Here is a 27043-nt window from a genome sequence, read left to right as displayed (position 1 = left end):
CCTTAATATTTTTGTCAAAGAACGGTGGATGAATGGATGTACACGTGTTGGTCTATGAGCATGTTGGTATCTTGAAGAAAACAAAAAAGAGTGAAATAAGCAAGTCTGGTTGGGTGATTTTATTGAGCCTTGCATGGCTCAAAAATAGGGTGAGATATTTGCTGCTATTAAGTCTGCAACAGGCAGGAGCACCTAGTTTTTCCTTGTCTGATCACTGGTAAAAGGTCCTGAAAAACTAGATCAGAGTTTTTTCAGAAAGACCACGGAAGCAAGGTGATAATTTGAAATGACAACAGCTGCAGTAAAATTGACTCTGTTTCTTCTGGTCAGCTCTATGAACTCTGCAATCTTTTTGGTTGGGTAAACTGTTTGGATAATGGGCAATATCTAAGAGGACAGATCCCAAGGGGAATGTAATCCTGGAGATGCTCTTACCTCCTTAGCATGCCTCCTTACAAAATTAATTCTGTTTGTTGGGGAAGGAAAAGTTGAGTCTGTGATGGAGATTTTAATATGCAAATTGCCATTAATTCTGCCTTCAATCAAAAGCACACAGAGCAGCTACAAGGAAGAATAATAACAGAATAATTACACTTAGATCCCCTAAAATGTGACACTCCAGCTTGTGTCAGTAATTTCAACTTCTAGCCAGGGAAGCAGCACATTTATCTTGCCAAAGATGTAAGAGTTACTCCAGGTTTAAACAAGCTTATGTCCTTTGAAACCAGTATATTTATTTTATTTAACCCTACGGAAAAATGGTTGAAGTCTCTCATTTAAAAAAAAAATAAAGATTTTGTACATTTTAAGTGATATGATGGACTCTAAATTTGTTTGTATAATTCTTCTAACTTTTAATGTGAAAGGATCCTGGGGTCATCACTGTGCATTTGCTTAATTTATATGTGAGAGGCTCCACCCTAAGACGGTATCCATAAAAATATTATGCAACACCCAAGAGGGTTCTTAAAGTAGAGATCTTCCTTTCTTCCTTTCTTCCTTTCTTCCTTTCTTCCTTTCTTCCTTTCTTCCTTTCTTCCTTTCTTCCTTTCTTCCTTTCTTCCTTTCTTCCTTTCTTCCTTTCTTCCTTTCTTCCTTTCTTCCTTCCTTTCTTTCTTTCTTCCTTTCTTGCTTTCTTCCTTTCTTCCTTTCTTTCTTCCTTTCTTTTTTCCTTTCTTCCTTCTGGAGGAGGAGGAGTTTATATCAAAATCCATTGATTTCCTTTCACAAGCTGCATATAATCTAAAAGTTTAGTAACTTCACAACTCTTCTAACCATTTTTTTCATCAACTACTTAGCCATTGCAGTTTCTGTATACCTTGAAAACCATTTGTACATTGAATTGTAGAATTCTTTTTCAGTTTTTAGCTCTTTTAAGCGATCTCAAGTTTCTTGACACCTACAATTAGCAGTAATAGCTTGGTGGACTCGGGATAATGGTTCTATAGCAAGAGGGAAAGATAATATGTTTCTACGTTGCTATTACTTTATAGGATTTTTACAGAAGTATAGAATGAGTTCTCAGCTAAGATCAGAGCTGTGTGCTGCCATGCACCTGGAAAATCCATCAAGTCAGATGATTTGTCCTTAAGAGAAGCTGTAAGTAGGTGAAAAAGACTGACAAGGTATTATTTACCCTCTTTGACAGATGAGAAGTCAGGACCCAGGGACTGTCTGGATTAAGTGGCAAAAAAATAAATGGCTTTTTGAGTCCTGGTGTCCTGTTATTGTTCAATCCAGGGACTTGGATCTGGAGAATGTGGGAAAATTCTTAAGGTCTATGCAGTCAATTTATGTTGGCATGGGAGTGGAATGGAGAACCTGAGGAAAGATGGGTAAGCCGTTAGTCCAGCATTTTGAGACAAGGCCAAGAAATCCACATAAACCAATGAGCTCGGTACATGCATTTCAGGTATCACCAAAGAGATTGTGCCCACCCTAAGAACAGCCCAGTTGTATTAAACCAGATACTGGTGAGCTTTCTTCCTGGTATTTAACCTGCTAAATAGCTGTAATGGCTAATTCTTAAATATTTCTGTCAGGTTGTATAATGCATTTTAACTGGCAAGTGCCAGAGTTAACAGAATCTATTATAAAATGCTTTTTCTCTCTGTCACTGAAAATCATGCTGGATTTTTTTTTTCTTTTTAGAAAAAAAGATAAAACAAAATGTTAGTTGATGGGAGAATACCATGATGCTTTTGTGAGAAAGACAGACAATTTTTTTTTCAGTTCAGTCAACACTGGGGGTTCACATGTTTTTCCTCACTTTAGCGGGATCACAGCGACTTGAAATTGGCTGGAGATGCAACAGCTAAGCGTTTCACTTTTTGGCATTCATTTGGAAGTACACTACACAGGAATGCTGAATTAGCCCTCCTGCTGTGCAGCCCGGGATGAGCTGGAGCTTAGTGATTGTAGTGTCAGAATGAGACGTGGTTCAATGTCATAGAAGGGATATAATTTCTGTGGGTACCTCAGGATGTGTACAGAACGGGCTGGGCTGTTAGTGGAGATCACTTGTGAGAGGAAATATGATTTCCTGCCTATCTCTAATAATATTAAATCTAATTCATATTTTCATATTCATTGCTGAGTATTATGCAGACTTGGCAAGTTGTTAAGGACAAAACAGAGTTATTGTAAGATACACGAGCGCTGAAGCACAAGAAATTGAGACTCCAGATGTAAAATCACAGATGCTAGGAAGAAGGAAGTTTGTAGGATAGGTGAAATGAGCATGCCTCTGTCTTGGAAATTTTAGTGCCAGGTTGTAGCCTGAAAGAGTTTTAGGTGCTGTTCAATGCGAAGTGTCGTATTACTGCGGTAAATTAGATACATTTTCTTGTACACTATTTCAAGGGACAATGGAGGATAAAAGAGTTGTGGAAAAACTCATATTATGTCTGCATTTCTGCATGTTGAAGAGTGTAAGCTGTCCTATTTTTAAAAAATGTTTGCTGTCCATCCTCTCGACCTACCTGACTGCCTTTTAATACAACTATTTACCACTAAAGGCACTTTCAGCAGTATTGCTCCTTTTCTAAAAATAGACTGCAAGAGCATCTTTGTTATCTGCAGTGTGAATTGTTTTACTAGGAAGCTACTTTGCTACAGTATCATTTCTTAAATTGCATATTACTTTAACAACCACATCCACCCAAAACATAATGATTGTGACTGAAGAAATACAATTCTGAATCATGAAGTGGAAGGCACAGGGGGTTTAGATGCAAGTGACACCAGTTTTCATTTTGCAAATATATATACACAGGAATTGTGATTACAGCAATATGCATTGTCTCCTGTTTGCAGCAATGCCAAGCCAAGACCAGGCTGGATGGGGTTCTGAGTAGGGTGGTTTAGTGGAATGTGTCCCTGCCCATCGCCGTGGGGCTGGAACTAGATAGTCTTTAGGGTCCATTCCAACCCAAACCATTCTATCATTCTGTGAATCCAAAATTCAAGTGCAGATTAAAGTATGTCCCAGTGAAACAAGCAGAATTTCAGTGATGAAAGAATGTATTGCTGAGAATCATTTTAGTGGCATTCCTCTATCATGTTCTCAGAAGGTGGCACATACTTCAGCAGCTGTAGCATGAGCTTGTGAGAACTGTTGTCCAGGTCAGCACAAGCCTTGAGAGGTGAGCTGGTTTTGTGCATTCTTGGCACTGTGTTAACCACTGTTTGTTGCTGAACAGCGTCCTTTGCTCCCTCTCAAACCATCTTGCCTTGCAAATCCAAGGTTTAGATTGAAAATGGTTGTTAGAGCATCCTGCAACCAAACAGGCTGAAAGCCAAGGACTGGCAGAACCTCTCTGAGGGGTTTCTGGAGAACATTGGGTCAACATGACCAAGACAAGTCAGTGGTGCAGTGGTGCATCAACATCCTTAGTGGTTGCTGCAGGCACATCTGAAGTGGCTTTCTAGCCCTGGGTAACACTAGAGTCCAATGGGCAGGATTTTCAGTGACCTAAAACAGCATTGCACGTAGTCAGTAGGGCAGACTTTGACTCCTCAGCAAAGGTTTTCAGCTCCTCAATGTAGGTTAGGTAAGTTTTTCACAGCTAGGAATTTAGGAGCTTTGATGACAGCTATACACCACTTCCCACACATGCCACCCCCAAAAAAGGGGAAAAAAAGCTCATATTTCCAAGCTGGCATTAATTATGTTCTGATGATTTCATAGTGGGGCTGTTACTAATGCATTTGAGAAACAAGATATGGTCACGATATTGTTTGCCTATTTCATTTTTCTCTTGTTTTAGTCTGTTTCCTGAATTTAATATTTAAAACTTACAAGCACAAGCAAACACAGAAAAACCTTGAAAGACTAAAAATTAAAAAAAAAATACAGAACTTTTCCATTTATATAATTCAATTAAGCACATTCTTCCCTTGCTGCATTGAGGAAATACATTATTACAGACACAAAGCACTTTGTAGTGTTGTATTATTAACTCCTTCTGGGGCCAGATGATTCTTCTGCCAGATTAGAAGGAAGGAGCAATAGAATGTAATGTCAATTAACCTAAATGCTATGGGTTTTTCAACACTAGGGCTTATGTGCATTCCCAGAAAGGGGATATAAAAATGTGTGTATTTCATATTTCCAGATCTTTAGTGAGAGTTTAAAATGCCCTGGATATTACCCTGGTGAGAGCTGTGTGCTCATCTGCCTGAGCAATAAAAATAGGCTATTTTTATTTAATTGGATGGTTGAAAGCTAGAGATTTCTCACATCAGTCCGATGGCAGATTCAAGATTTTACATATGTCAAAACAAAGCCATCTGGATTTGTTTACATTGCAGTTAGTCTTTTGCAGGAGTCCAAGTGGCTATTTGAGAGTCACTGTAGCATCAGTATAGCAAATAAACGTGGGTCATGCCACAGTCCTTTCCAGTTTCTTGGGCCAATGTGGAGAAGTATTTGCTTACACATCCGTGGGATGAGTGTGTGTTAGCCAAACAAAGTTGTGGAAATGAAGACAGTGTCATAAAAGACGCTATCTAGACATATGAAATCATGTGAGCTAAAAGACTGAGTCCCAGTTTTAAACATGCTTATTGCCTTGTGTTTTTTCTTCAATTCTTTCACCTCTCAATCCTGTTGCATTATTTGGACATAAATTATATTTTTGTGTTTACAAATGTAGGATTTATTCAACAGAAGATTGAGTTTTTTAGGGTGTTTTATATAAATAAAACATTTTATTTCCGAGTTAAAAAACAAAACCAAACATTCCTGCTTGAAATAACAGAAATCTGTTTTAATTGATTGAAGGCAATTAACAAGATTGATTGCTCAACCCCCCTGCAATCCAGTTAGGAATGGTTCATTGTGCAAGTGATAAATTAAGATGGTTTGCAAAGTTCTTGGTGGATCCTTGATTAGAGATTATGGTTTTGTAGTAAATCATGACAACAGAGCAAAGCTATCCAATGGTACTGTCTCTCCTTTAAAGAGACCTCCAACTCAGCTGGCAAAGCTTTTTATATTTGTCTAGGGGGACAGCAGTCTCTTGGTTTTATGGCAGCTCTGGACAGAAATGGCTTAATAAAGCTCACTGAAAGAGAAATTAATACATAAAAAAATACATAATTAATGGAATTTCTACAGCACAGGTTAGGTTAGTTTGTAACATTTGTTAGCCAATGGGGTCCAAAGTCTTTCAGGTCTGCTTCAATTTAACATTCTTTAATTGTCAGAGCTCACAGGTAGGTTTTCCTGGCTCTGTGCTGGTATATATCCTTTGCCTAGATTGGGGCATGGATCAACTCACACGTTGTCCTAAGCACCAGGCATGGTCCTTGCCCTATGCAGCATGTGAGGGTGCTTGAAGAAATTTGTATTTGGATTGATCTGATTGTGTCTTGGGTGGTTATGGTAAGGAAGGGCAGAGTTTGTGATTTTCGACCCAGTTGTGGTCAAAACTAGCACTTAGGGTGAGAAACAGACCACATCTTTTCTCTCTACTTTTATGGTACAAAAAGAAAGGAAGAAAAGTTCATCTGCTTCAAATACTGAATTCTGTTTTCTTTAGTAGATAAAGGGAGCTCATGAGCATTAGGAGTGTGTCCAGGCCCTCCTGATTTCTGCCAGCTGCTCTCCCCTGGGTAGGGGAGGCTGGTAGTGTAGCTGTACAACCTGGAGGCCAAAGTGTTCCCTGCTTTGTCCCTCTCCATCTGTTTGGATTTGGATCTGGAAATACCCCTTGGATTGAGAACCTTGGTGAAAGGCAACACTGAGCAGCAAATCCCCAAGAGCTGCCAAGTGTGGTGCTCCTGGTGGCTGTGATAAAGCCCTAGATTTTGGAGACTTTGGGGGTAAATGACTGTCCACACTGGGGTGCAGCTGAACTTGTCTAAGCCACGGCAGAACAATGGCATAAATTAGATGTATTAAAGAAAAGTGCTGCTTTGGTAGCACCAATGTAGACAAAATGTGATGGTCACAATGGGTGGGTCTTCATGCATCCTCCCCACCCCACACACCCCCTGTCCCTTTCTGCTCTCTCTGATGGGCAATATTGGAGTTTCTCCCAGTATAAGAACACAGCATGGGTATTGCAGGAAGAGCTGTCTGGGTGCTTGCATAATTAAAGTATTCCAGAGATGGGGGAGCTGAGATGTTCACAACTGACTCTGGTGCACACTGGCAGGCATAAAAGTCTAAAATGCTGCTGGAAACTGGGCCAGCTGGGCAAGTTGGTCTCCTGAGGTTGCAGGCAGCTTTCTGGTGAATGCCCTGCCCTCACCCCCAGTAGGGACACCTGCAGGGTATGTCCAGTCCAAAGATGAAGGTTTTTTTTGTAAGAAGACCTGTGTGAAAATGTTCGACTAATAATCCCTTGTTCAGTTCTTTAATTCTGGATGAATTTGAGGGAGAAATGCCTTTTTAAAGTAGTGAATATATTCAGAGAAATTACAGTGTCATTAAAATGAGCTGGTTTTTTCAGTAGTGGGGATGTCCATGTAGCTGTGAAGTTTCCTAAATTTGATAGAATTTGTAAGGATGGGCTGCTAGGATGGAGAGGAAGGAAACTGATGGACCATAATACCAGGCCTGTGTTTATTTCCAAATAACTTTGCAGTTATGATCCCTGGTTCTGACTAGTCAATTTATGGATAAATTTTCCCTTTGAAAAACCACCTGTGTCAGTACTGGGTTTTTTTGTTCAAGGAAAAGTATCATTTTCGGTGACATTTTTCAAAGAGAAACTCTGAAATTAAATTAAAGTTTTATTGTTTTGCAGATTTCTCCTGTTCAGTATGGTTATTGGAAAATAAGCCAATGAATAAATTGTCCACAAATAAAATTAGTTGGGGTTTTGTCATGGGTTTTTGGTTTGTTTTTTTATTCACAATTTCCTATGAAATGTCACTGGCTTCAAATAAGAAATTTCCTTAATATGTTTCACTGGGGGGAAAGGAATAGATGTTTTTCAACTTTTCTGTCAGTATATGCTCTGAGACACTATATAATTATGAATCCCAATATACCCCTTTATCTAAGAGCTTATATGTTTTATTAGTTTTGTGGTTTCTGCGGTTTTGTTTTTTCTTTAGAGGGTTGGTGAAGAGATCAGTACAATTTAGCAATAGATTTGACATTTCATATAGACAGACCTAGAAATCTGACTAGAAAACACATGTCTAGAAATCCCTAGTAAAACAAAAGCTGCTGGGTTCACAAGTTTTCTGAAAATTATATTGGGTGTTTGGCTTTCATGCTCCACTAAACATGAATAATAATTCCCCAATCTCCTGCTATGTCTGTTATTCATTATTTTATAGCTCCATGTTGTATTCTATTTCAGATATCATTTTTTTTGGGGTAAAAAATCCCAGTCTGTTTAATCTTTCATCATTCCAAAGGTATTTTATACCATTGGCCTACTTTGTGGCTGTTTTCTATATTTTTTTCCAATTCAACTTTGTATTTATCAAATGGAGAGACAAAAGTGTCAGTTTTCCAGTTGGGGTCACATAACTGTTAAAATATAAAATAACTTCAGTGCATTCTGGATGGCTGGTTCTCTGCTTTTTCTTGCAATTCCTAATAACTTTTTGGGGGTTTTGGCCATTTTTGAGTCCAGAACTGATGTTTGCATCCAGCAGTCTACAAGGCTTCAGGGTTCCTGAAGGACAGTAGCAGATTTACAGAGAGTGTGTGTGGTGAGGATGATTTTGTCTGTGTGGTGTGGTGCTTTACGTTTTCCAATCCTCTTTATTTTCCATTTTACTGCTTGATCATTCCATATCATCAGATCCTTGTGCAGCTTTTCAGTCAGTCTTTATCTTCACCAGCCAACAACTTTTGTGTTATCATCAAGTTGTTATTTCCTGTACTCCGTGTGTTTCTTGATATGACATTTAGGAAGCCAGAAATAGCATAGATCAGACTAGATTCACATAACTGCATATTTGCTTTTGTCACATATGAGCTTGGTTTGGTTGTTTTTCTTTCAGTGGTTTTCAGCACAAGTTGATGGAAGTGCAAGTGCATAGTATCAATTGACATTATGAATCCATATCAGTCCATAATTCCTTTGGAGGGTAATAATTATTTTGTAAGGTCTGTATTCCCTCTCAAAAAACAAGATGTCTTTTAGTCATTATAGAATCATCTGCTTTTTGTTTATTCTGATTTTTAAAATAATTTATACTAGTTTATGGATTTATTTGTAAGTGGGTACCACGGTCTGTCTTAAAGCCTCTTAAAATATGCCCCTGCATTTGCCACCATCTGTTTCTCTGCTAATGAAGTAAATTTCCTTGGTAGGATAGCCATTTTATATTGAATTTCTAAATTGTGGAAGAATATTAACTGAGCTTAGTGGATTTTCTCTGTTTATTTTAAATGCTAATTCAGTACGTCAGTTTAAAATAATTATCTCACCCATAACTGGAAAAGAGCCTAGAGTTGGAAATACCCTAAGCAGTGTCCTATACTCTGCTCTGATGCAAAGAATTAATTTACCATCTCAGCTATGGCCTTGTCTTCTTCAATGCTGTCTTGCAGCATTTTTATCTCTTTTTTTTTCCTATCACATGTTTGGGAAAGTATTTATTGCTGGTTTTCATGCCTTATATCAAATGATTTAAAAATTTTAAAGTTCTATGTTATGTTGGTATTCTGAACTTACAGAGTTGATCCCAATTTCCATTTTTATCCTTTAATTGTGACTTCTTCTTTAGAGGAAAGTCTTCCTACTTCATATAGCTTCTCAGTCAGTGATTTTACCAGATGGTTTTTACTTCTTTCCTTTTAAAGAAATTTGTTTTCAGAATAAGTGGTTTTGATTTTAAATCTCCAATATGATGACTTTAAAATAATTGCATGGTTCTTGAAATAATTTATCCTGCTGTTGCTTTTTAATTTCTAACTAGCAAATCCTAGTTTTTATGTATTTTGTTTTTGGAAGTTAATCTCTGCTTTAAAATAATATTTTATGTGTGTGTAGCTCTGCATTTTGGTGTTGAATTACAATTTTGTGTGGCCAGTGTTGCAGAGAAGCTCCTCAATATCAGTGTTTTCATCCTGAGAGCTGTTTAAGCCTAGAGAACACATTGTGTCTGTGTGTTGGGTACCTTGCCTACCAACTCCAGCAATATGAATTTCTGTTTTCTAAAATTTGGAGATCAAGATGATCTGACAGTTACACTCTAGTCAAAGGTGACAAAACTTCTCTCTGTTTTCTCTAGTCTTGGATCTTTTCTTGATGCCTTATATAACATTGTGTGAAATAACATCACATGGTCAAGTTGCTGATAACCCAGACCGAACACACCAGTGTGGAAGAATTTCCATCCATATAGATGTTAGGATGGCCAGTAGTAACTCATTGGCCCTATTGGCTTCTAAGCTTTCTTTTAAACACAGCACCTTTCTTTTTACCAATGTTTTCCACTCCATCCTTACAAATTTTGTATCCTTTACTGCCTCGTTGATGTGGCTTCTTTCCACTCGTATGTTTGCTGAGATGTATTTTCAAATACACAAGGCATAACCCAGGTTAGTTACACTTCCAGAGTGCCTGTGATGTGACCACACAGACCTGTATTCACATGCGCTGCCTAAATTTCCCAAGGCTGTGCTCTGCTGGTTAAAATGGGTGGATTTTTGTCTGTTTCTTTCCTGCAATCAAGAGTAAGGACTTTGGCACAATTCATTCCTCAGCTAGTGATATGAACACCAATATGGGGAAAAATTGGACTCTTTGAAAATGCTAGTCTGACGCTCTACAAGGACACCATATAATAAAAGATCTGGGAGCCTGCAGAATTGCTGCATTTTCCTTTAGTCATAATGTGTTGATGTAGTGGTGTTTCAAAGAACTGTTGTCAAAGCTGTGTGTTCTCCTCATGGGTCCTGGTTTGGGTATTCATTAATGCTCTACTGCAGAAACTTGGTGAGTTCAAATGTGCATGGGACTCTGGCATTGATGCAGAAGCACTTGAGGGCATAGCAGTGTCCTTCTTTATTAGAAGTTAAATTTGTGTATTTGCATAGTTCTCTTCTGTTTGCCAGAGAACAAGCTCATCTTTGGAGACTGAACTGTGAACACACATCCTAGCCCATCTTGTTATTCAGGCCTCGCTGTGTGCAAAAGGTTTGAAAGGAAATTCTGTAATAGGTTAATTTTCCTCTCTGTGGGTCGCATTGTCTAAAAACACTTGCTTCTTTCTTCCCTCCTTTGTTACTTTTCAAGGTGTAGCTACTCATACTGCTTTCAGGATAAAAGGAAAAACACCTTAAACACAATGCCTTCATCTTAATATTTGCAAAAAATGTTAGGTGTTCTTATTTCGTGTTCTAAAGGGAGCTCTTTCATGGATCCTATTCACGGATCCTTTCTTTCACCTATGATCAGGAGATAAAAAGAATAAAAGAGCCCTGTGTGCTAGATTTCACACCTCAGGAGAACGGCTTGTTAAGGAGCTATTGATTTCCTCTCTCCTCAACTCCCTCCTCTTTCCCCATGCTTTCCCTCCTCCTTAACTCCAACGTCTTTTTCCATACTTAAATGGGAAATACTGGTATCATTGGAGAGGCTTCTAAGATTTCTAGTTTTTAAGGGTTTACCTAGCTATGATTTAGGGAAAGACTGTATGGAAGTGAAAGGAAGAAAGGCAATTTACAAAAAGTGTGGTAAAACACTCAAGGTGAGGCCACAGCAGTGCAGAGTAGAGCAGCCTCTTAATCTATGTTGAGGCATTATACTGAAATTATTGACATGGCATTTTAAAATATAATTCTGCTTTTCCCTTCATTTAAGCTATTTCCCTTCTATTAGCAATAGCTAATAACTTCAGCTATTGCTCTGATTTGATTTCTTTAAAAGTGACTATTGAAGTAAATATTGGGCTGCATGTCCACACAGAAATAAATTAATTTTCTTAATATGCTTATATTTCTAAAATAGCATGTGAGGCTCTTGAACCTAGTGCCATGGCATGCAAGGTTTAGGAATATTTCAATACCTCATTATTTATTTTTCCTTTCTTAAATGGAGGTGTACAGCAGAGGATGACAACTAGCAGTCTTTTTGTGCCTTCCAATGGCTGAGCTATCTGCTCACAACTGCTTAGAAACTGGTGATCTTCTGTGTAAATCAGCATCACACACCATGCTGTTAGAGGGTGCAAAGACACAGATTCTGCAGGATGATTGTCCTTGGGAAAAGGACAAGAATGAAACTGTCATTGAAGGTCCTAGGGACAGTCCGGCATGATACATTCCAGTTTGCACATTTACAGAAATCTCTGCTGCATAGAATCTCCTCTTGCTGCAAGAAACTATTTCCATGTTCCTTCCCTTGTGTTCATCCACACACTCATTTTGAAATACTGTTTTTTTCAAGCCCTGAAATGTCAAACTCACTGAGAAGTTCCCATATTCTTTTAATTTCTAGAATAAAAGTAATAGAACATTTTTTATTGGTGGTCTGATGTGATCTTGGACCTGCCAAGTGTATCACGACTCCATATGTCCTACCATAACAACAGTAACAGGTGTTATTTGTATGCCAGCAAAAAATTGCACATCAGAGTCAGAATTTCAGGCCTCCTCCTTGAATTACTAACAGAAAGTTACTTTTTTTTTGTGCTGCAGTTTAGAGAACATCATGATCTTCAGAGCCTACTGCCGAGGATTATTTGATGTGGTTGGCATAATGAAAAGTGTGGTCGAAACTTAATGGGTAGACATGCATTTGGAAGACATTGCACACATGCCTGCCAAGATGCTGCAAAAGCTCATCTTACTCCATTGCAGGAGGAAGAGATGTGGTTTTTTAAGTTGCTTTAGCATCCTCAAGATTAATTTAATGTGGTTCAGTGATGGACCTCAATGTGAAAGTGGAATGACAAGACCCAAATGCAGGATGCTACAAGCGTTGCAGTAATGGTTTTGTAGGAGGAAGATATGTCAATTAAATTTAGCCCCCTTGGGGTCTGTGTAACTCACTTGGCCAAGACTATGGCCTATGTACCTCAGCAGAGTTTCACTGCTTTGAGGGGTGAGGTTGTGGCTTTGTTGCCACCACACAGAAGAGCAGTAATGGGCAATGGTCTGAGGGCTGTACCAGACTACAAAGTTTCTTGGTGATATCCTTAACCCAGACCTCAGGGAGCCTGGATGTTCCTTGAGAGGAGGGTCTGTCCAGTGTATGGAACTCTCATTACTCCCAGAAGGGAGTTGCCTACAACTATAAACCTGTCTTTTCTTCCTTGAGGAGGTTGCTATGGGCGATGGGAAGGAGGGTATAACAAAAAATGTGTGTTTAGGCACCTGCATTCCAGTGGGTTATAGAACACTGGAGAAAGTCAAGGCTACCTTATTTTTTTTCCTTCTACAGGATATTACTTTACTAATCCAAATGAAAATGCTATCAAACTTTATAACAGCAAAATAGCTTAAGATAATGAGGCACAGTATTCATCTGAGGTCACTGTTGCATGGAATAACCAACACCTCTCCGGTGTCATCTTGATGTATCTGTCTGGCAAATTATAACAAGAGAGATACCAAGTGTACAGCACTAGCTATTTAAATGTACTTTGATGAAGCTAAACAAAGGGAAGGTTCCCAGAGTTCCTCAACACTGCCAGGCATAAACACATTCAATGCATTGTTAATCCCACTAATTTAATGTAAAGCATGAAGGTCTCCATGAGATTTATGCAGAACAGCTGAAATCTATGATTAGTGTTGGCAGCAGGAGAGCAGTTTCAGTCTGTTGGCGAAGGTTAATCTAGTCAAGGTACTAGGGAAATATTTATCCTTGTTGTGATTTAGTTTAAAATACTATCTTTGTGTAGGATTGCCTTTAAGATAAAGTGCAGGAGGCTGAACAGAAACAGGAATTAGCTGCCGACTTTTAGCTTAGACTTGTAATTTACAGGTTTAATTTTGCTGCTTCTTGCTTCTTTTATTATTTATTTATGTAGTAGTGATAATATTAACAGTGATAACAGCTTCACCTCCAGGTGCTTCAAAGACAAAGCTGATTCTAAGATCTAAAGATAGGGATCCATTCTCCATCAATGTAATGCAATTATGCAAGTCTTCACAAATGTATGCAAAGAGTGTCTCAGTAGGCTAAGGAAATTGCACTTGGTTCATTGCTGGGAAGAAGAAGGGCAACCTGCCCAACTACAGATTGGATCAGACACTTGGGCTACATCTGTATGAGGAAATAGAAGAAGACAGAGACCATTTTCTCATCCTGAGGTCAAGTGATGCAGTGCATATATTATCCATTTAGTAAATTTACTTTTCTTCAAAAGAGGTCACTGTACCTAAGATGTCTATTGGGGAAGATCTCTGGTGGATACATTATCTCAGACTTTGCCAAGGTACAATCTGGCAGATTCTGGAAACAGATTGACACGAATTCAAACTGTTTAAAGATCAAAGTGTCCATTTCAGTATAGAAGGGTGCTGCTGAACAAAACAGGAAACTAAATTAGAATTATCTAGGGATGAATCAGAACAGGGGAGAAAAAAAGGGGACAAAGAGTTAAGAAGTTCTGCAATATTTTGTTTCATTTTCTTTTGTCTAAATAGATATGTTTCACTGTCCTTAAGGGACCCAAGAAACTTCATGTTTCTAATGTCATCATTAGTAAACATGTTTTTTGTTTTTATACAGATCTATTTAAAAAAGAATATTATATAGGTTGTCTTAATGGCTGTTCTTTAAAAATTTTGTAAAATGGTTTTGCTTGAAAAATATTTTGATGATACAAAAATGATGGATTTTATTAGAAAATCTATGATTAGTTCTACTAACTGTCAGCAGAAGCATAATAAGCAACATCCTTAATATAAATGTAGTTTACTTTGGGCAGTCATCTATCTGATGTTAATGATGTTTTTAACAGCATTTGTTCCTGTATTTGGAAAGTAACTAGGCAGACAGAAAGGTGTGCAGGCAGTGTAATGGGGTGGATTAGCAGCAAATAACCTTCTCACTTGAGCAGATCATTTAGGGAAGTGATGGATTAGTATGGACCCTGACACATTACTGCATCTCCTCTCCCCTGGACTACTCTGCTTGCACAGAAACTAGCTCAGAGGTGTCTCAGTAATGCTCAGGAGCACAGGTGGACACTGCATTGCTGGAGCACAGCAGTCAGCCCCTCAATAAGTGTAATGCAGTCCCAGCAGGGCTCCTGCTTGATCACCCACACTGCAGCCACTCATTTTAATCCTTGCTCTATGGGGAAGTTGAGCTACCTCTTTGCAGATGATTTTTTTTTTCCATTAGGGGGTGGAGGGATGAGATGGAAAGCTGTCACTTCCTCCGATAATATGTTATGGGAGGATAATTTTGACAGGTGCCTCTTCTATTCTTTACCCCCCTGCTTCTCCCTAATAGCAGCTCTGACAGTGTGCCAAGGGATGTTGTTTCTGAGGTTATTGTCTGACAGTGTGCCAGGGGACATTATTTCTGAGGTTCTTGTCAAGGATGGGTGTTTCAAAGAGAAAAATGTAGCTGCTGTTGGGAAAGAAGAAACGAAAGCAGAAAGGAGGCTTCTCTTTATGAGGGTAGGCTAGGGTTTAGACTGGCTTGAGTTGTAGTATTGAACCTGGAAGCTGAAGCATGAGTCTAGAAAGAGGGAAGTCAGCTCAGAAGGCTGTTAACCAGAAATGACTGGTTACCTTTTGTCATGAAGACCATTGTGCATTTATAGGAAAGAGACATGAAGTAGAAAGAGATGCTCAGAGGTGACTGATAAGCGGACAAGACCTGCCCTCCAGCTTTTGCTCCCTGGACCAGGCTGGCAGCTTTTTCCTCTTGGGCTCAGACTAAAACATGCTTAAATTGGTGGAAAAAGCTCCCATTGACTCTCCTAAGCAGGCAAGTTCCTCTAAGAAAATGTACTTCATTTCTACTTCATTTCGTGGTTTGAAAGAATACTGAAAGAAAATTTAACTTGCCTCTTGAGAGAGAGGTGGGAATACAGAATACTTAGTTTTGCCACCCATGTGCCAAATGTAGCTGTCCAGTATTGAAAACAGAGCTCTGAACTTCAGCTCTTAAAGGAGCTGAGCAGTGTTCCTTGTCATCCTTCCCTTCTCCCCATGCTCTGGCCCCCTCTAACAGCAAAATAATTTTTTTAAGGCCAGATGCTAAAAAAGAACAACTCCCAGGGGCCAGGTCCTGCCATGAACCCCCGGGCTGGGCAGCTGCACTGAACCCCCTCCAAATGAGGAGGAGCTTTTAGCAGCTCCCAGTGTGGGCACAGGGCGATGGAGATGACAGCAAAGCCATGTCACTGTGTTTCTTTGTGACAAGATATTAACAGTTCTGCCTTGATGTGTTAGGCAGGACTTTTTCCATTACATAAGCAAAGCAACATTTTTCACTGCTGGCATTCACAGGATGTGAAATGGTAAAAAACCCCAGACATTTAGACTTTGAAGCTATATTTTTTGGTTTTATATCCTTTCGTGTTTTAGGGCTGGGTTGAGGTGAAAGGGGCAAGATTCTACAATTGCCTGAACTGACAGTTACTTTTGTTTTTGCATCAGAAACTGAGTGGTTTTTTTAATTTTCATTGTTACAGAAAGTCACCACAAACCGGTCCATGCCTAAGGTGCAGCTAGCAAGCACTGATGCAGTATAATTTTTCTGTGAAAAAAATCCTAGTAGCATCCCATTAAAATCAGAGGCTGCTGAGTTTCCATATGGTGTGTTTATGGCAGTATTGCCTTGTCATGGTAGCACTCAGTCTCTTTCCACACATACAAGCAGAGAAGTAGGATCCCTGCAGTAACTTGGTTTTAGTCACTGGCTTCCTCAAAACCCGGATTTAATATCCACACCCAACAGCCCCACTGAGTTGCATCCTGGGTAACACGAACTTCAGCAAAACTGAAATCTGATTGCTTTTAGAGAAGGTAAAATCAGAGTTTCTTTCAGCCTGAAAATGTGAACAGCTAGGCAATGCTTTCTCCTTCCTGTTTCATATTTTCATGTTGTTTCTTCATTTAAAATTCATGCTTTCTTTAAAGTGCATTCAGGTACCTGGGAGTCATTCCCCAGGAAGTATGTTCTGTATCACAGCGCAAACTCTCAGCTCGTGATCTTTCTCATCCAGCTAAGGAAGTTTAAAGAGGAGAGCGACAATGTTTTCCTCATAAGTACTGCAGTTTTGGGATTTATCATAGGCTAAGCTGCTTTCTGTCTCCCTTTGGTTCCTTCACTAAGCTCTGGATAGCTTGAATTAAGTGCCCTCCTGTCCTTTTTCTTCAGGCACAGGAGGCAGCACACTGTGATGTCACGGGTGAGATTTGAAGGTGGAGTGCTCTTTTCTGTGCTTGTATTTCCTTTAGTGAAGGTTGACATATTGTAAATTGCTAACATCTGTGTTATATGCCCTCTGCACATTTATAATCTGATTATTTTTTCCCCTCAACTCAGTTCATCAGAGTTACTTTGGCAGAAATGAGAATTTTCAATATATTTTAAAATACCTCCTCCAGAAGGTAGTTAACCTCAGGTCTGCCTGCTCACGGTTCAGGGCAGATGATTGTGCCGACATTGCTGCTTGCATACTCATTTTGAACCCATCCCATTACACACCTACCAAAGTGGGAGAGCAGAATGTATTCAGCAGAGCCATTATGGGAACCACCTTCTGCAGGTCTGTAAATGAGTTGCCATTTGGTGAGCAGGGACTTTGTGCTGGGGGAGGCTGAGATAAAGCCCTGCATCTGATCTTATCTTTTGAATTGATTAAGCTTTCACCAGCAGACACTTCACTTGCACCCAATTCCCACTTGTCTGTTGGAAGGTGGGGACCAGTCTAAGAGTTTGGTCCAAGGACAAGGTAAAGCTCATCAAAGCTCACTGGTGTGATCTGGCATAGCTCTGAATTAATGCATGAGGTAAAGAAACAAGTGTGTGTCTGCAGGGTTATCAAAGGACTGTCGTATTTCACCACAGTTGCATGACATTTTCCTGAACTGCCCTTGGAAAGCTTTTGGGATCCCTCTGAATGGGAGAGTTGCAAAACCAGCCCATTTAGTTGAATTGTTGTTTTTCCTGAGGGAGTCATCCATGCAAATTCCATGCAACAGCAGCAGTTTTGAGACTTAAGCTTCTTTTCCAAGTTTTCTTTTTCATTTGAACTGGAATCCCATTTTGTTCTATTTCACTTTCATCCAGAAACTAGGTGAGTTGAGCCCTGGGAAGAGTGTTTATGCTTGTCTCATTGCCATTCTTCCCTACATGCTGACAGCTGCTGCCCAAGAGGCAGCACTGAGCTGGTCAGACCCTGCTCCAATCCACTGCAGCTGCTCTCACCTCACCTTGTCATGCCAGTGGGACCTGCCTTTGCTGGCTCATAAAAAAAAGCCTCATAAAATATTACTGTGGTGCCATGGTCTGTGTCACAGCAGAGCACAGTTGCAGGCATTGTGGAACAAGCTTGGTCTGAGACGCAGCCCTGGCCAGCTGTTAACCTTGCAGCCACTGCCACTGGGGAAAAGCCTTTGCCTTTGAGAAGCTGGTGGGCAAAATTTGGCAGTAATGGAGCTCTTTGATTTATAAGGCCCATAGAATGCCAGAAGCAAGATTTCTTAGGTAAATCATCAGTCTGTTGTGTTTACAATGCCCAGTAAAAGACGCAGATTGAAGTGTTGTGCTCCCTCCCAGAGCGACTGCATTGCATGGGAAATGCAGGTGCTTTGTTTTCTGCACTTGTTTGTCATTTTGTTCCTGGGAATTAATCCTTATCAACAACAAGTTGTAATAGAGGCCGTTTCTCAAGAGGGCTTCTGCCATTCCCACCGATAGGTTTACTGTTAATCAATATATGAACCTCCAGGGCTGCAAAATCTGGTACTGCATCCTAGTTTTGTCTTTAATAGATGGATTTTTTTCTGTTTCAGCTGTGAATCTAAGTTTTCAAGTGACCATCGGTGGCAATTGGTGTTATTCAATCAATGGTCTACAGCCCACAGGTGGTCCATAAAGCATCAAAAGGTGATCTGTATAGCAGTGGGAGTTGGAAGGGAAAATCAAAGCAATCCTGAAGGCACACACACAGTGCTGCCCAGCTGGTAGCAGCAAGCAGGGATGTGCCAGCTGCACACAGAACCATCTCATAGGCCCAGATCAATGGGTACAGTACTGCCAGTGGATTTCCTTTCCCTGAAAGTGTCATTAGCCCTTTGCTTATGTGAAGCACTTGAGAAAAAAAAGTGCTGTAAGGGCTGTGTTGGACTTCTGAATAGTTTCTTTTTACCAATGTGGCTCTTTCAGTGTGGCAAGGATGTTTTTGCGTAGTTGCCCATCAGGTTTGGAGTGAACTGATCTGGAGGCTGGATGTGGACAACTCTGGCTCTTGCTTGAGGTGTTGAGGGAAGATACTTAGCAGAGATGCCTGTGGGTAGGCAGCTAGGTCAGCTTGCAATGGGTGTGGTAAAGCTGTGAATCTCTTCCCTGGCAAAACCTCACTGATGTCTCTAAAGTATGCTGGACACCCCAGCTTGTTTCACAGTATTAAGGTGTACTTTTTTCTTTTGTCTATTAGTTTTCACCTTTACTTTCAGTATAGTTACTGCATTTTAAGCTTTTCTGCACAATTGGAAAAACTGGAAACTCTCTGTTCCCCTTCTGTTCTTTTTCTTCTTTCATTTTTATCTTCTGAAAGGTGAGACTTTTACATAATCACAGGACTCCAAGAACACAAGTCTTTGGAGCAAACAACTAGAAAACAACACTCCCCTTATATATCCATGAGTGTCTTACTAAAAATGTGAGGACTGCCACAGCTATGACTGTGGCGCTTACTCTCTACTGGCAGTTTTATTACTGAGAAGAACAAGATTTTTCACTTGAAATACTGAATTTGAGGTTTTACACCATCTATAAAAACATTTGGGAAAAAGTTGGAATGCTTGCATTTGAGGAAAAAAAATTAAACAGCTGCTAATTAGTCATTTATTTCTGAGTGGAGGTGAACCCCTAATCTCTTTAACATGTCCTTCAGCCATCAAAATGAATTGTAGGTCTATTTTAATAGGCTTATTCCAATTTGTGTTCACAATTGCATTGTGTAAGTGAATGGTGCCAATTTTAGAACTCCAGAAACATTTAAAACTAGTGCAACTTTTTGTGATGAAATTTTATGCTTACAAAATGCAGGATCTCTTTTACAAATACTCCTATGAGATTATGTTTTGGTATGTTCTCTCTTTGGTTTTCATGTTTTACAAAACTGTTGACTTCAAATTTCAATGCTAGCTGAGTTACTCAAATGTTCTGAAGATTGCAGGAAACCTGTGATATTGCTGGGCCAGTGTTACAGATAATGGTGTAAAGATGAATTGAAAATGCTTCAGGCAGGAATACAGCCTTGATGTTTTCTGAAGGTTTGTCTTTCAAATCCCTCGGTCTTTCTTCATCCATGAGAGATTTTCCTCTTGTTAAGTTATAATTCTGACTAGGGCCATTAATTTTGGCTTGCTGTTGCAGGCAATTAATCAAGTAGGTAAGGAAAGAAATTAAATTATTATTGTTTGCATGCTTTAACTCTCTCGCGTGCAAACATAGTCAAAATGCTGATTCTCCTGTGTACTGACTCAGGCTTTTATCTCTTGCCTTTGAGTTTTCTGCTGGGTATCAGGATATACATGGTTCTGTTTGTCTTCCCAGGCTCTGGAGAACATCAGTGGCTTGTGTCTATCATTTCCTACTTCCATGAATTCACCGAAGGCTAAATTGAGTCCCAGCCTTCACTGTGCTAAAGGGACTCTGACTATTTTAGGGCTTGATGGAGAATTATAGTGTGCAGGAGTAGCCTGGGTTGGGAGAAATTGTGCAGCATCTTCTGTATCATCCCCATCTACAATCTGCTTTTGTAACTCTCCCCACTCTGCTGAGGTGCTCTGTGTGCTGCTGTTTCCCTCATTTCCCTTCATAAGAAATGCAGCACTTAGAAGAAAACTTGACAATCAATTTAAATAATTTTTAGTAATTTTTGAGACTGAGAATCATGAAGAGAGGTGTCAGTTCACAGCCTTCATTCAGAGTGCTGCATTCACCTCTTGCTGCTTAATGTCTCACCGAGGCTCTTTGTCCTTCCAGGTTTTCACAGGGAACAGCAATGCTGACAGTGTGGTTCACCACAAACTTCTGCACTCTGTGAAAGCTCGGTTCCTGCGCTTCATCCCTCTGAAGTGGAATGCTGGTGGGCGGATAGGACTGAGAGTTGAGGTCTTCGGCTGCTCTTACAGTAAGTGGCTGCATCTTAACCCACATGTCATCAAAGAGCTTTTACTTGATGCTGGTGTTGCTGTGGGAAGAGTCCAGTACAAGTTTTATGATTTAAAATGTAATATGAAATACACTGCCATTGTTATTTTTTTTTTTCAGTAGTTTTTCTTGCATTTCTGCCTGGGGATGTGCTGCCCATCTCACTCAGCTGGTGAAGCTTTCTCAGAGCTGAGCCCACCACAGAGCAATTTGCTGCTTCTGGGAGTGCCAGGCAGTCAGATGCTGCAAAACCTCCTGCCCACTGGAGGGCACAAAGCTAATTGGGATCTTTGTAGGGCTATATTTGTCTAAACAGTTTATTTCTGAGTTTAAGGCAAGTTACCTAGCTGTGGAGGGAAGTACTGTGGCTGATTGCATAGCTCAAAAGTGCTGAGACCTTATCTGCTGCTTTAACTGCTTTTGCATGACTGCTTTCTTTGGCCATTCTTAACACATGATGATCTTTGAAGATATAGTCTGTAGTGTTTTGGGCTTTGGAGCAGCCAACAAATATTGCTGGTTTGGGGTGTTTTGGTGACATATCTTGGTGCAGTGGTGCAGATGTATGACCTATGACCATGGCAGGCTGTGAATGTAAAGCAAAAAGACCAGTACTGCTCCCTCGCAGAGGACAAAAGTACACTCATGAGGAAATCCAAGTCCAATATTTGTTTCTCAGGTGACTTTGTGTTCATCTGTGAAATGGTCTTTGTGACTTGAGACACTGCTGGAGATGGGAGAGATTTTGTTGTGGAGAGTTCAGGGTATTTCACTAGTCAGCATTTTACCAGTAAGTTCAGCATGGTGTGGCACAAGTCACCATTGTCTGACACTACTGTACATCTCCCTGTTTAGCTTAGGTCCTTATCTGTTCCTCCCAAGCACAGATAAGGGGTTGTAAGAGAATAAGCATAAAAACTATTTGGGGGACAAATTCATCGAAATCATAAATCAAAGAGAGAAGTTTATAAAACTTATTGATTCACGTGATCCCACTGAACAGAGACACATCTCCAGGGCTCCTAGTGGCTTTGTCACTGCACATGGATCTTAGGTCTGCTTCACATGGTTTCACAGGAAGATTCTTATGGTCTCTGTGCAGGTTTATCACATCTGTTCAGCTTCTTTTAGATGCTGTTTCTCCAGCTGCACAGGCACTGTGCACTGACCTGTGCACTGACCTGCAACAGCCTGGCCTGGATGCAGAGTCATTAGGGCAAGAGATTTCTTCAGGGTGTGTAAGTGAACATGCAAACTGAACCCTGAAATTCAAACTAACTGCCCTTGTGACATAATTCTGAAACAGCAAATCTGTTTTCAAGAGCTTTCTTCTGTTAATGATGCCCAAACTTCTGCAGTGAAGAGTATGAGTATAGTCCAAAAAGATGCGTAACAAATAGAACATGAACTTATGAAAGATTGAAACTTTTGTGGCTGGTTTTTCTTTTTTTGGTGCTAATCCATGTGATGTACTACATGAGCACTGCTTTCATGTCAGACTGTGGTTGTATTTCCTGTGATACAAAGAAGATTTCAGTCACTTGCAGGCTGAGTTGCCTTGTGCTATCATTAAGTCTTCATCTTTGTCCTGTACCCTGCAGTTACAGGAAATAAAAGTGCTTGTGTGGAATTAAGGTATGAGATTAAAGCCAGCCAGGAAAGAAATAAAAGGGATTCATAAAACTTTTACAGGGTGTTGAAATATTCATTCCATTTATATAAATGTGCCATTCACATTTCTCTCTGGCAAATTGCATATGCCAAGCAATACCTGTCTACAAGTTGTGCTTATATAGTTTCACTATCTTGGCTACTCCTAACCCTCCTGTACAAAAGATGTTTGATCATTTATAAAATGTCATCTTTAGTGTCACACTGACAGAATACCTCTTGCAGATCCTGAGCGGGTGTACACCTACATAACTGCATTTTGTAAAGTTGATAACACACAGACTCATCCACTGTGTTCAATTGTAGCAAAAGAAATATATTAATAATCTGAAAAAAAAAATTAAAAATTACAAAGCTTGAGTTTCTAGAGACAGGCTGTAGAACAAGCAGGAAGAAAACTGAACTAAAAGAAGAAAAAGTATATTGAATGTGCACCATCTTCATGCAAGTATCTCTATGTATATGAAAGAAGGAGTGTGATGCTGGGAGTAGAAACAGCATCAGCTGATACAAATCCATCTATAAGAGCCACCTGTGGCTTCCCTGCCACCTTTTTAGGTGAATGTGACAGTCTTGTCACAGAAGGCTCTGTTATCTCATTTTTGGAGTATGATTTTCCTATGCAGCATTCTCTGGTCAAGAGGTCCCAGGAACACAATCCTGTGCCAGCTTTTGCAAGTGCAGCTTTCCATGAGGACTGTTTAGTTGAGGGCACGTGGAAGGCATCAGGTCTTGTAGGTCTCCTGCCAGGTGACACTCTGCCAGGACACAGCAGCAAAACATGCTGAGGCATCCTGCTGTGTGCATTGGATGCTAAAGTGGGTAACTTAGTCCATGATGGTACTGGGCTGCTGAATGGCACTTGCTGTTGCTTGTTGTTTCTGCTAGAAATAATTTACTCGGAATTTATTCCTCAAATCTCCTTGTCAAACAAATGAGTTTTCTTTTTGTATTTTTTTTCCTTCTTTCCTTTTTCTTTTCCCCCTCTATTTGGCTGCCAGTTGACATTGTTTCTTTGGAAAAATACAAACATGTTTTGAACAGTAAAGGTATTTCAGATTATGAGTGTTCATGATCCTATCCCATACAGATTGAAGTTCTTATGAATAAATGACTCCAAGGCCGTTATGTAAGCTGTAATTCACAGATAACATGTGCTAATTGTTTGCTTCAGAAAGTATGTATTTAAATGGAAGTGAATTACATTGATTTGAAATCCCTGTAGAGATTTCATCTGGTATCCTCAAAACAGGTACTGAAATAGGAAGGAGATGATGATCTGAAAATACACACCAATGGTTCCTGCTCAGAAAAGGATTGATGATGAGTTGTATGGAAAGTTCCACGCAGAAATATGTTTAAACTCTTGCTGTCCCTTTGCAGCAGTGGCTCCAGCAGTGTGACTAACAGATAAGCAGAGCTGCAGCAGAGGACATGCTCAGACAAATGGCAAACCAATTGCTTTTGATGCTGGAGGTGGTGAGGGACAACAAGTACATCTTTATACTTGGGAAAAGTCTTGTTAGCTTAGCACAAGAAAAAAATTGCTGACACAATTTTTCCATAGGATAAGATTTATAGCTGCATTGAAGATGCTGATCATATTCTATGACTGGTTAACAGCCCAAAGTACATCAGGAGAATTGGATGTATGTGCAGTTAACAGGCTGGGATACCACTGGAGAAACAATGATAGGGTGTGAGACAGGGTGTCTTCTGAGAGCAGAATTCTTCACTTGCAGTTCAGGACTCTTGTTTTCTCATACTTTGCTGTCATTGCTTCAGGGTATATAATCTGAAATTGTGCTTTTTTATTAAATTATATTTTTACTGGATTCTTTTTCTGTCTCTTTTCTTTTTCTTTCTTTCTTTTTCCTCACCATCCTTCATCCTTCATCCTCTCCTTGTCTTCCTATGGAGATAGAAAAGAACACATTGCAGAGAACTGCTTAGTGTCTGTAGGTCATTGACCAGTAGTGTTTATAATCAAATGGGCAAGGTAAATACCCACATGATTGCTGTCCAGGAAGCAGAGATTTGTGATAGGGACAAAGCTGCATGGCAGAGCCGTCACCTCTGAAGTGGTCATTCACATTTACCCCTTGGATTGCATGTCTGAGAGAGAGGTGGGCATGGCTAAAGGGTCATTCAAACCAGGAAGCTGTGACTGGCCAGGGGAGACATCTGTTCAGACCAGGAGTTGTTCACTTCCCTTCTGCCAGGAGTTAAAGATTCTCTTCATTGGTGCAAGTGCAAGACTGAAAGTTCCTATCTCACATTGCAACTGTTCCTAGAGTTATTCCTGGTTTAGAGTATCTTTGCTAAGTGTTCACTTTTCCCAAAATCACTGGGAGGGAGGACTGTCTTTTTAAGTATGGCTGTATTTCCTCTCTGCTGCTGGGAGCAGATTGGTGCACAAGTAAACTCTGTGATCTCATACTGCTGCCAGCCTGTCAACAGCCTTGTTGATGAGGACAGTGAGAAAAGAGCCCAGAATGAGTAAAGTCTGTCTTCAGGGAACATAAATACACCAGCAGGCAGAGCAAAATGAAATTACATGTTGTGTTTTAGTTTGTTATTACTACAGATTTTCTGAGACTTGAAAGGTTTTGGGTCCTCATTCTCCTGCTGCAAGAGGGTTATGGACATACATGGACTAAATAAACACCGAGCAAACACTAAGCAGGTTTTCTGGAGTGGCTGTTTTGAACAGGAACCAACGATTTGTTGTCATGCAGACTGCCACTAATGACTTTTGGCTGCCAGTGTTAGCATTTATTTGACATATTCCCGTTTCATTCAGGGCTATTTATTGGCCAATGTGCTCACAACTGATAATTAGTGGAGCAGAACTTTTCAGAAACAGGTTTTCCTTTGTGATATACTCAGTAAATGTCAGTAGTAGAGCTCTTCAAGAAATCATGTTATGCTGTGGCTTAGTGGAGAGTTAAGAACAAGAACTGAAGTGTGAATTCAGACTGGCTGGAGCCTTGGATCTTGAGAAGAAGGTGAAAAAAGGGCCACTTTTGCAGCAACATTGAATCAGTACACCTTCACTCTTACAGTATCCATAGTTTTAAGAGCTAGGAGGAAAATCAACTTTAGCTGCAAAATGCTCTGGAAACCAAAGACTGTAAATTCTTTACAAGCTGTTTCCTAATTCCTGCCTGTGTTGAAATGAATCCATTTTTATAACACACTTGTGATTTACTTTAAACAAATGGAAGTATTTAATGAAGTTAGGGGAAATTCATAAGAACTAAACTACCAATTTAATTCCCTTTATAGAAACTGGCAGTCAGGATGTCAATAGAGAGAAGTCAGCAATTCTGAAGGATCTGTTTCTTAACACCTGGTTCAGAAGTTAAAAACAGTAAAAACAGATGACAGGAATACTTTTTTATTCATGGCAACTCCTAAACTAGCCGCTGTTCCACAAATGATGGGAAACTGCATGCTAAAATTCTGACATCACAGATAAGAAGTTGGTCTTAGTTTATACAGGAGTGAATTTCCCCAGGATTGAGTTTTGTAGTTTTATTCAAAAAAAAAAAAAAAAAAAAAAAAAAAAAATCAGGTGCCTTTTTATTTAGAATGACATTGGTTTGGGAGTTACAGAATTTTGCATCAAATTTAAATGTCCTCCTCCCTGCAAGTTTGTAATTGTGCCATCAAACTTCTGTACAAACTGCCATACTGACAGGCAGAAGTTTGCATGGTAGTTTCCATGGCAACAAATCATTAACAGCTGTTTTATTTTCTGAGCTTTTAATAGCTTTTAATTGCAAACCTCTTTAAATTTTGGTCCAGTTAAAAAAAAAAACAGGAAAGGTTAACCCCCCCCCCCCCCCCAGCTCCTAATATTTTTGGTTTTTAAAGAGGAGCAGATGAAACTAATGTTAATGCTTAAAAGCATAGAAGAACTCTCAAGGGAGCTTGGGTGACCTTAAATCACCCGACTTGAATCACAATACAGTTGCTGACTGGAAGTCTTGATTGTATGAACCTCTCAGTTATTTTCCAGAAGGAAACAGAAAACTGATAGCTTTGGGTTATAATTAAAATGTGTGGTTTGCAAACAAAGACAGTCTATGCTCTTTCTTCCTGGGCACTAGGAGGGTGTTATTTGTTTTTGTAAATTGTGTCAAATTGCAGTTGGGTAGAAATTGGAATTGAATTAATGTATGTCAGTCAGATGTTTGTACAAAACAGCATACTAGCTAAAAGTATTTAAAGCTACCTGAAATATTCTGGTTATATAGACATTTAAAAATTTGTTTGAAAATACATTTTGCTTAAAAGACCACTTTATAAAGCAAAGAGAGTACTGCAGGCTGCTGCTGCTGCCAAAGAAAATATTAATTGCAATTGAGGAACAGAAAGCTTGTTTCCTAGCAGAATGATTGGGATTTTAGAGGGTGGCTGAAGGGAAAAATATGTTTCTAATAGGATTTTCAAAGGTGTATAATCAGTTTAGATGCCCAGTTCCCATGAAATCTCTTCAAAAGCTTTTTGAATTGATATTTGACTATTCCTGCCAGCCTAGTCAATTTGCATGCAGAAACATGGCTGATAAATGCCCATCACAAGCAAGC

General features: G+C 39.7%; 1 protein-coding gene across 1 annotated transcript in view; it reads left to right on the top strand.

Moving 5' to 3' along the window:
• CNTNAP5 (contactin associated protein family member 5) overlaps nt 1-27043 on the top strand; it is a 277200-nt gene that overhangs the window by 107234 nt on the left and 142923 nt on the right. The window contains exon 4 of the mRNA XM_085066882.1: nt 20610-20757. Within this exon, the coding sequence (XP_084923008.1) occupies nt 20610-20757 (148 nt within the window). The remainder of the gene's footprint in view (nt 1-20609; nt 20758-27043) is intronic.

The sequence above is a fragment of the Lichenostomus cassidix genome, chromosome 7 (assembly GCF_008360975.1).
Source record: "Lichenostomus cassidix isolate B80296 chromosome 7, HeHo_3.0, whole genome shotgun sequence".
Taxonomy (NCBI): Eukaryota; Metazoa; Chordata; class Aves; order Passeriformes; family Meliphagidae; genus Lichenostomus; species Lichenostomus cassidix.
The sequence above is the reverse complement of the archived record's forward strand: the minus strand, read 5'-3'. Positions and strand labels throughout refer to the sequence as shown.